This window comes from Lucilia sericata, unplaced genomic scaffold (genome assembly GCF_015586225.1).
Source record: "Lucilia sericata isolate MDLA Ls3-8-SP2 unplaced genomic scaffold, ASM1558622v1 Contig001055F_arrow, whole genome shotgun sequence".
Lineage (NCBI taxonomy): Eukaryota > Metazoa > Arthropoda > Insecta > Diptera > Calliphoridae > Lucilia > Lucilia sericata.
Genome location: NW_023995033.1, coordinates 131,573 through 142,502, shown reverse-complemented (window position 1 = coordinate 142,502; position 10,930 = coordinate 131,573). Strand labels below are relative to the sequence as shown.

Below are 10,930 nucleotides of genomic sequence, written 5' to 3'. Positions count from 1 at the left end.
CTACTAACTAACTACTAACTAACTAACTAACTAACTAACTAACTACTACTAACTAACTAACTAACTAACTAACTAACTAACTAACTAACTAACTAACTAACTAACTAACTAACTAACTAACTAACTAACTAACTAACTACTACTAACTAACTAACTAACTAACTAACTAACTAACTAACTAACTAACTAACTAACTAACTAACTACTAACTAACTAACTAACTAACTAACTAACTAACTACTAACCTAACTAACTAACTAACTACTAACTAACTAACTAACTAACTAACTAACTAACTAACTAACTAACGAACTAACTAACTAACTAAAATAGAAAATTTAATACAATTTTTGTAAAAATTAAAAATTTTTGGAAAATATTTTCAAATTAATTTTTTTTTATTTTTAAAAATAGAAAATTTATTGAAAATGTTATATAACTAGGAAATTTATTAAAAAGTAGACAATTTTCTTAAAATTTATTGAAAATTTTCGAAAAATTTAATAATTTTAAAAATTATTGCGAATTTAAAAAATTCTATTTTTCGAAAATTTATATTAAATTTCCTAAAAATAGATAATAAACATATTCCTAAAATTTTAAATTTTATAAATTGAGAATTTTTGAAAAAATAGAAGATTTTCTATTTTTTAATACATAATTATTTTAATGAACAAATAAAAATTTCTAAAGAAAATTTCCTGATAGTAAAATACTTTTGATAAAATTTAATTATTATTTTATTAAAACCAAAAACGAAAAATGTTGAATATAACAATCATTTCAGCATTTTCTAACCAAATGTTAAATTACTCCAATAAAATATGGCGAAAAGCTAAACGTCCGACCGTTCCACCACAAGTATTTGGTTGTTCAGCAACACAATTTTTTTTCGTAGGATCATAAAATGTTTGGCCGGGACAATTATAAATAGGACCATACCAATCGTTACCGACTTTAACGCAACTAATGTATCTGAAATATAGAGAAAAATTAAATATTTTTTTAATTTTTATACAAAAATTTACTTACTGGCGGCAAGTAGTTTGTGGATTTGAACCAGCAGGATAACGTCCTGCTTTTTGCATGCTTTGACAAAAAGCATTGGGATCTTGGCTAGGTGATTCTGTTGTAGTTGTTGGTGCAATTGTAGTGGTAGTTGCTGGTTCTTCAGCGTAGGAGCAAGTAGGTCCATCCTGTTATTAATAGAATTTATTATAAATTTAATAAATATAAAAATTATAATTTTTAACTTACTACACCACAGATTTGGGCATTATTTATATTGCACACATAGTTTTCACTACATTCCCCAGTTATTTCAGAAGGTGTATCGCCACCCAAACATAATGCAAATGTCCTTGTCCCTTTACACGCAAATATCTTATTTTCATCACATTCTCCACATAATTGACAATCTTTGAAATCTTCTAATTTCGTACAGTTTCCCAGCATGGAACAGTAATAACCGTTATTGCATGAGTATTTGTAACCAAATGGTTTACTATTCTCATCACATTCTTGAAATTCCGTTTCTGATATACAGGCTTTACCGGTTTGGGCATTACAAATATTACATTCGGAATGAACTAAAAGAGATTGGTTCAATAGTTGTAAAACTATTGATATCTGTAGAAAATTAAGCAAATTTAATTAAAATTGTTTAGAATTTTTAATTTTTTACTTACGCAAGTAAATAGCAGTAAATGTTTCATTTTTGTTCCAAAATTTTAAACAATCTTAAAGATACTGGCAAGACGAATGCACAGAAATAAGATTTTGTTAACTTTTTATATGAAAATGAGAAAAAAGAAAGTAGTCGACAACAACGACCTATAAATAACGTTACAGATACCATTGCATACTTTACGTCAATGATCGACGAACATTGACAACACGAACCGAGAGTACAACATACATATTTTATATAGAATAATATTTTTTTTATTAACTATTTTTTTATTAAGTGCTTGAGTCAAAAATAAATTAAAGTAATTTCTAGAATAAAATATCTGTTATTGACTAGAACTATAAAATTCTTATCTGAATTTAATTATTTTTCTCTTATAGGTTTCTAAATCTTAAAAAATTAGTGCTTATCGGTTATAGGGTACTTGTTTTTATTATTTATAGTAAATTTTAAAGTTTTATTTTATTTGTGGAGAAAATTAGTTTGTAAGAAAAGTATATTTGCATTTACGATACAAAAATATTTACTTTTGATCCCGTAATAAGTGATAAAGATAAAGCCATTTCGTATATATGTAAATCCATCTATATTAAAACAATATATTTTATACTGTTACCGTTTTCATCGGAATACATACATATATTTTTAATTTTACAATTCTAAATTTTGCGACTAGCTACCAATGTCACATAAAATCGACAGATTAAGATTATTGCAAAATCCGCTAGAAAATGGCAAAGTTATCTATCTACTACAGACCAGACTACAGACTAGTCTATAGACTACTCTATTGATTAGAGTACAAGCTAGAATATACACTATACTAGACTATACACGAGACTACACTATAGTGTAGACTATAGACTGTACCATAGACTAGACCATAGACTACTATAGTCTAGACTATACTATAGACTACACTATAGATTAGACTATATACTAAATACTAAACTATATACTAGACTATAGAATAAACTATATACTAGATTATATACCAGACTATTGACTAGACTATATACTACAGTCTGGTCTAGAGACTATAGACTAGATTATATACTACACTATAGACTACTCTATTGACTAGAGTACAGACTAGACTATTTACTAGAATATAAACTAGACTGTAGACTAGACTATACTATAGACTAGACTATAGATTAGCCTATAGACCAGACTATAAACTAGTCTATATACTAAACAATAGACTAGACTAAAGACTAGTCTATAGACTAGAATATAGACTAGACTATATACTAGACTATATAATTCACTATAGACTACAAACTAGCCTAAAGACTGTACTGTAGGCCAGACTATCGGCTAGACTCTACGCTAGACTCTAGGCTGGACTATAGACTAGTCTATAGATTAGCCTATAGACCAGACTATAGACTAGACTATAGACTAAACAATAGACTAGACTATAGACTAGACTATAGACTAGAATATAGACTAGACTATAGACTAGACTATATACACTATAGACTACAAACTAGACTAAAGACTGTACTGTAGGCATAGACTCTAGCTAGACTCTAGGCGGACTATAGACTAGACTATAGACTAGACTATAGACTAGACTATAGACTAGACTATAGACTAGACTATAGACTAGACTATAGACTAGACTATAGACTAGACTATAGACTAGACTATAGACTAGACTATAGACTAGACTATAGACTAGACTATAGACTAGACTATAGACTAGACTATAGACTAGACTATAGACTAGACTATAGACTAGACTATAGACTAGACTATAGACTAGACTATAGACTAGACTATAGACTAGACTATAGACTAGACTATAGACTAGACTATAGACTAGACTATAGACTAGACTATAGACTAGACTATAGACTAGACTATAGACTAGACTATAGACTAGACTATAGACTAGACTATAGACTAGACTATAGACTAGACTATAGACTAGACTATAGACTAGACTATAGACTAGACTATAGACTAGACTATAGACTAGACTATAGACTAGACTATAGACTAGACTATAGACTAGACTATAGACTAGACTATAGACTAGACTATAGACTAGACTATAGACTAGACTATAGACTAGACTATAGACTAGACTATAGACTAGACTATAGACTAGACTATAGACTAGACTATAGACTAGACTATAGACTAGACTATAGACTAGACTATAGACTAGACTATAGACTAGACTATAGACTAGACTATAGACTAGACTATAGACTAGACTATAGACTAGACTATAGACTAGACTAGACTAGACTAGACTAGACTATAGACTAGACTATAGACTAGACTATAGACTATAGACTAGACTATAGACTAGACTATAGACTAGACTATAGACTAGACTATAGACTAGACTATAGACTAGACTATAGACTAGACTATAGACTAGACTATAGACTAGACTATAGACTAGACTATAGACTAGACTATAGACTAGACTATAGACTAGACTATAGACTAGACTATAGACTAGACTATAGACTAGACTATAGACTAGACTATAGACTAGACTATAGACTAGACTATAGACTAGACTATAGACTAGACTATAGACTAGACTATAGACTAGACTATAGACTAGACTATAGACTAGACTATAGACTAGACTATAGACTAGACTATAGACTAGACTATAGACTAGACTATAGACTAGACTATAGACTAGACTATAGACTAGACTATAGACTAGACTATAGACTAGACTATAGACTAGACTATAGACTAGACTATAGACTAGACTATAGACTAGACTATAGACTAGACTATAGACTAGACTATAGACTAGACTATAGACTAGACTATAGACTAGACTATAGACTAGACTATAGACTAGACTATAGACTAGACTATAGACTAGACTATAGACTAGACTATAGACTAGACTATAGACTAGACTATAGACTAGACTATAGACTAGACTATAGACTAGACTATAGACTAGACTATAGACTAGACTATAGACTAGACTATAGACTAGACTATAGACTAGACTATAGACTAGACTATAGACTAGACTATAGACTAGACTATAGACTAGACTATAGACTAGACTATAGACTAGACTATAGACTAGACTATAGACTAGACTATAGACTAGACTATAGACTAGACTATAGACTAGACTATAGACTAGACTATAGACTAGACTATAGACTAGACTATAGACTAGACTATAGACTAGACTATAGACTAGACTATAGAGACTATAGACTAGACTATAGACTAGACTATAGACTAGACTATAGACTAGACTATAGACTAGACTATAGACTAGACTATAGACTAGACTATAGACTAGACTATAGACTAGACTATAGACTAGACTATAGACTAGACTATAGACTAGACTATAGACTAGACTATAGACTAGACTATAGACTAGACTATAGACTAGACTATAGACTAGACTATAGACTAGACTATAGACTAGACTATAGACTAGACTATAGACTAGACTATAGACTAGACTAGACTAGACTATAGACTAGACTATAGACTAGACTATAGACTAGACTGTAGACTAGACTATAGACTAGACTGTAGACTAGACTATAGACTAGACTATAGACTAGACTATAGACTAGACTATAGACTAGACTATAGACTAGACTATAGACTAGACTATAGACTAGACTATAGACTAGACTATAGACTAACTATAGACTAGACTAGACTAGACTATAGACTAGACTATAGACTAGAGTAGACTAGACTATAGAATAGATTATAGACTAAACTATAGACAGAACTAGACTAGACTATAGACTAGACTATAGACTAGACTGTAGACTAGACTATAGACTAGACTATAGACTAGACTATAGAATAGATTATAGACTAAACTATAGACAGAACTATAGACTAAACTATAGACTACAATTTAGAGAAGTCTATAGGTTAGACTATAGGCTAAAACTATTAAAGAACTATAGGCTAGTCTATAAACTAGTCTATAAGCATATTTTAGCTTCGGAAAACATTGTAAGTACTCCATTTCATATTTTAAGTACTTAGTGTTTATTACAAAAATTTGGAGAAAACATCAGAAAGCATCAAAACTCTAGTTATAAATCTCCAATTGTTATATTAAACTTATATTGAAGAGCCACCCTAACACTTCCCGAGAATGAAAACAGGTCGAAAATTAGAAATCCTAGTAATAACTTGTTAATAGTGTTTAAAATTTTGTTGCTAACACAGATTACTTTACAAAGTATTTATGAGCTTTTGTACCCTACACTACCATAGTGAGAAGTTTATGGGTCCTATGTTATTTAAAAGTACGGGTTTATAATTAAAAAAAAATCCGATCTTTCAACTTTATTCAATTAATAAAAATTAGATTTCTTAAATTTTGACAACTTATCGATCGTCATCAGTTTTATTTTAAATTTTTTGGGAATTTTAGATTTTTTAACTATTTCAGATATTTTTCAATTTTTTTCTTTATTTACGTTCATGTTAACTTGTAATTAAACTTTAAGTTGGTATATCATTCACTTTTTCCTAGTTCGATCTCAAACTTTTCTAATTTTATTACTTCTGTTCTTTTATAAAATAATCACAAACACCTTCTCCATCATTTCATTCGCAAAAATTCCATAAATAAATAATGACCATAAAAAACTATAGATTAGATAAAAGTTGAAAATAAAGATCAAAATAAATAAAGTAAAAAAAATATTTTATAATATTTGCATTAAATATAACGACAACACGATCAAAATGTTTTAGTTGCAAGACTTGTAAGTGAAACGAAACATGAACGCAAAGGTGTTACTATTCCAAGTAAATATTAATTTAATTACTCGAACGAAAGATCAAGATAATAATCTAGTTCATAATCATATCTTTTACAACTCTTATAGATTTTATCAATAATTTTGATTTATGTCGAACATTTGAAGGCGCAATGTAACGTATGTTCGGCTGTTAATCAAATGGTTTGTGTTTCTCAAACAGAGTATCAATTCTGTGTGAATAATATGCCTAGTGGTGCAGTCAATACCTGTCCCACGGACTATGTCTGCTCTACAGCGACAGCCACCATTTGTCTGCCGAATTCAGCGGGCGTAACGGCCACTTGTAGTGATTGTAATAAATGTGATTTAAGTTTGGTATTCGCCTGTACGGGTGTCAGCACTTATGCGCTGTGTTTGGGTCAAACTACACCTTCAGCGGTGACGGGAACTTGTGGTGCAGGTCAAGTGTGCAATATAAATTCGGCTCAAATATGTACCACACCTTCGGCAGGAGTATGTTTAAATGGTTTTTATCAGAGATCAGGGGCAAATTTTTACTTCTTCTCTTTTTAGTTAACAGCTACTGTCCTACTGGAGGATCAACTATTACGACTTCTACTACAACCACTACGGCAGCGACCCCCACTTTTACGACTCCCCCTACCGTGCCCACTTATGCTCAATATTTTTGCCAAGTTATGCGTATTAACAAACGTTTCCAAGTTCCTTCTGAATTTGATACATCATGTAGAAGGTAAAAATAGTTTATCTCTTAATATCTTAAGGCTGGTACAAATATCCGCCACAATGAGCCCTCAATCGTAATCAGTTTCATGATAGGTTATTTATAGAAACAGACCGATTTTAGTTCGCTTTATATAAAGGAGATCTATCTGTTTGACAAATCGTTCATGTCATGGTTGATTGACACCTCTTGGATATGTTGTGTCTGATATAATCGGTTACATTTAACCTCCATTAAAAATCTACTCTTAGCTCACAGATGGAACTAAACAAAGATCTTAATATTGAAAATGTTCATTAATTTATAGTTAAATTTTAAGGAACTAGCCCCTAGTAATGGGTCTTTTTTTCATTCTCAGATATATCTACTGCTTTAAAACTAACGCTGGCACTTGGTCTGGACAAATTTACACCTGTGCTGGTTCCACCTACTTTGATCCTGTATCACTTTATTGCGTGGCCTCAAGACCTTCAAGTTGTTAAGTTTATTAAAAGTTTTCATAAGTTTAGAAAAAGTAAGTTATATATTTATTGAAATATTTACAAAATGTATAAAATATCTTTTAAAAATTATTTTCAGAACTTAAATTATAAACAATAAGTCGGTTTGTTGAAGACACACTTTTCCTGTTGTATGTGAAAGTATGTACCCGAGGAGCAGTTATATTCCATACCCGTCATAATGCCATTGGAATGATAACAATAAATGTATCTGAAAAGGAAATTTTTTTTGTAATTAAATGTATTCAAAATATTTGAAATAATAAAATAACTATTTAAAAAATTCTGAAATATAATTTTTTAAATCATTTTAAAATATCCGAATCGAACTCTATTATATCATCCGGCTCCGATTTCCCGTTTCATTTACAATTTTCTTCTAACACATTTACTACATTAGGTACTTAAGAATCAATCCATTGTATCTTTTGAAGAAGTACTTCTAATAGGACATCCCTGGAAGTGATGTGTCATATCTACCGATACTGCAAAATGACTCCCCTGGAAGTAATTCAGAAGTAATGAATTTGGAATCAGAAAAAGGACTCTTCTATGACAAGCATCAAGATCATTGCTTCTACAGGTCTTTTCCAGTACTTCCATAGAGAAAATTCTACTTCTTTGCTTCTTTAAGTTCTTTTTTTTTTTGTTGGGTAAAGACTAATTTATATAAAATTTCTGAGAATAGATAAAGTTCTTGTTCAGTAAATGACAATTGATATTCAATCGTTAAGTTTCCGTGGAATTACTTTCTCTTGATAATCTCCATTCCAATTGATGAATAAAAAACTAGTTCTATAACCATTTTAAGAAGAATTCGAATTTTATGAATTAAGGTCCTTGGTGAACAGAAATAAACCGGCTTATTCCTACAAACTATATTATTAAACATGATCATATCATAAAGAGTCTTTTTTATGATATCTAAGTCTGTTTAACATCTCGACTTTTCGGTATTGCCGAGCAAGTACCCAGTAAGTTAGAGCAAAGATAATTATGGTTCAATAAAGTAACTCTAGAACAATTGATTTTTGTCTTATTTAACATGGTAGTGTTCAGATTGGCTAATGCAAGAATGGACACATAAATATTAATAATTTCGGGGTTATATCGAAATTAAGACGGGAAAACGTTATAGATATCTGGAAATCTAGTGAACACTAAAAGGCTAAATTCATTAAAGAAAGTTTAAAATTTGATTTATATGACTTTTATTGATCGAGAAGGTATTGGAGACCCATCGTCAACAATTCTACCATAAAAACAATGAAGGTACACCCTAAAAGTGAACTCCAAATCCAGTTATATTTTTGAAAGCATTTTAAGGGGTCTGAATTTTATCGTGATCTAATTCATTAGTTTCACATATTCAGAAAAAAACTACTCTTTTAAGTTTTCGGCATAATCTCTTCCTAGTTTAGTTTAATATCTTCCTAATCGAACATACATTTAAGTAATTTTCTAATGGTTGCTCTAGACATGAGAAGTAAATAAGATTAAAGCTCTGTATGACCTGGGATTTATGTATATAAAAGTTTCTAAGAAATATTTTCCCACTAATACCCAAGTTTGATATATGACACACTCCAAGTAAAGGTCTAAAAATCTCTAAAATTTTAAAATAATCGGTTTAAGTTTAATTGACTAAATTTAAAAACTACGATGCCAACTATCGGACGTATTAAAACTTTTCTTGAATATACCATACCCCTTGTTTTGAGCTTATCATTTACAAAGAAACATTAGTATTTGCTTATCAAAAGTAATTCCCTACAAATTCTACTGTACCGAGGTTCTTCAAATTCAATATTCCACGGTATATCGAACTTTTATTATCTGATCACACCAGTTTATTAATAAGTTTAATAATACCATCAAAGGCTTGTAGTTCAATCGGAAGCTTTTTCACTTTATAGTCAGCTAGGAAACGGTTAAGTGATTATTTTTAACCCAAAGTTAAAAACTTTAACCCTAAGTTAAGTGTGAATTTCAATATGTACGAATATATAATTTCAAATATGTACTCAATTACCTTTTACAATACGGATCATTCGGAACAGTCGGATATAAGCCCAACGAACGTTTTTGTTCACACACCTCGGTTGGTGTTAACATACCACTACCAGGATTATCTGTGGTTTCGGGATCTGTGGGTGGTGTATTTGTTGACGGTTTCGAAGTCGATGATGATGTTACTCCACCATCGTCCACAATATCACAGGTTACACTATCGACTGTATTCTCTAGAACACAAACAGCATCGCTATTACCGTCACAAACATAACCGGATGGACAATAACCAATTTGTCCGGTGGGTCGTATGGCACCGTAACACATTTGGAATGTGGTACGACTGAGGCAAGCAAACAAATAATTACGATGGGCCGCACACATGCCACACAGTGATGTATCACCACAACTGGGCGGTCGCTGTGATGAAGTTTGAACACAAATGGCACTTAAATCCGTACAATCAAAACCATCTTTACATGATATAAAACATTTGTATTGGGTTTATTATCTGGAGCAAAAGAACAAAAAAAGGAAATGAAATTAATTTGCTTGTGATATGTGAAATAAAAAAAGAGAAATTACTTCCAAAACACAAATAAAATGAGGTGGAATTTACACAGGCCGCCTGATTTGCCTGACAGACATTACACTCCGCTGATGAGTAGTTGATATACGCCAATATGAGACAAATGAGCTTAAAAATAGTGCAAAAAAGGATTTGTTATAAAAAACTTTAAAAAGATAAACTTAATTTTATGTAGAAAATTTTTTTTAACACTTACTTGCCACATCACTAAATGGAACTTTCCAAATTTTTTTATAAACATTTTTACTTTTTTGAATTTTAAATTTTTCGAGTAATTTTTTTTTACCAATTTCACTTAACTTTCTGTTTTAATCCGAACGTTTTGACGACTGCCTTGCTACTACTTGTCCATGATCATGATTTTGTTGATTTTTAGTTAAAAAAAAACTTAAACTAAGAATGTTTTTCTGTGTCTTCCGTAGATACTCTCCATGTTGACAATTCTATTTTGATGATGGTGTTAATTTATATGTTAACATTTCTTTTTTGTTGAATTTTTATTTGTCTTTTCTTTACGCTGATGCTGTGTAAATAAATAGTAAAATATCTCTATGACTAGTAAAAATATCATAAATGTTGGAAACTTGTTGTCTGGATTTGCCTCTAGTAGCAGTATAAATTTATGGATTTAGTTATTTTGAAAAT

At 30.5% G+C, this 10,930-nt stretch overlaps 2 protein-coding genes across 4 annotated transcripts; one reads left to right on the top strand and one right to left on the bottom strand.

Annotated features, from left to right (window-relative positions):
- Window positions 1-724: 724 nt before the first annotated feature.
- LOC119609757 lies at window positions 725-10,729 on the bottom strand. The gene is given in 8 exon segments (XM_037964660.1): window positions 725-975; window positions 1,033-1,196; window positions 1,258-1,629; window positions 7,804-7,897; window positions 9,719-10,178; window positions 10,181-10,207; window positions 10,282-10,393; window positions 10,482-10,729. Coding segments are annotated over 8 exon segments (1,440 nt in total). The 5' UTR covers window positions 10,527-10,729; the 3' UTR covers window positions 725-809.
- Window positions 6,400-7,982, top strand: LOC119609759. Of its 3 annotated transcripts, none has more exons than XM_037964662.1 (5): window positions 6,400-6,487; window positions 6,568-6,954; window positions 7,015-7,195; window positions 7,545-7,700; window positions 7,766-7,982. In XM_037964662.1, the coding sequence occupies exons 1-5, from the start codon at window positions 6,461-6,463 to the stop codon at window positions 7,777-7,779; spliced, it is 765 nt and encodes a 254-aa protein (XP_037820590.1). In that variant the 5' UTR covers window positions 6,400-6,460; the 3' UTR covers window positions 7,780-7,982. The 3 variants fall into 3 exon arrangements, with proteins under 3 accessions (XP_037820590.1, XP_037820591.1, XP_037820592.1); XM_037964663.1 differs by having other exon boundaries at window positions 7,545-7,704; XM_037964664.1 differs by having other exon boundaries at window positions 6,568-6,958.
- Window positions 10,730-10,930: the final 201 nt, after the last annotated feature.

Coding starts and splice junctions, on each gene's coding strand:
- LOC119609759 (XM_037964662.1), top strand. CDS start 6,461: ATGAACGCAAAGGTGTTACTATTCCAA. Junction 6,955..7,014: donor GTACCACACCTTCGGCAGGA/GTATGTTTAAAT, acceptor TTCTCTTTTTAG/TTAACAGCTACTGTCCTACT. Junction 7,196..7,544: donor TTTGATACATCATGTAGAAG/GTAAAAATAGTT, acceptor TTTCATTCTCAG/ATATATCTACTGCTTTAAAA.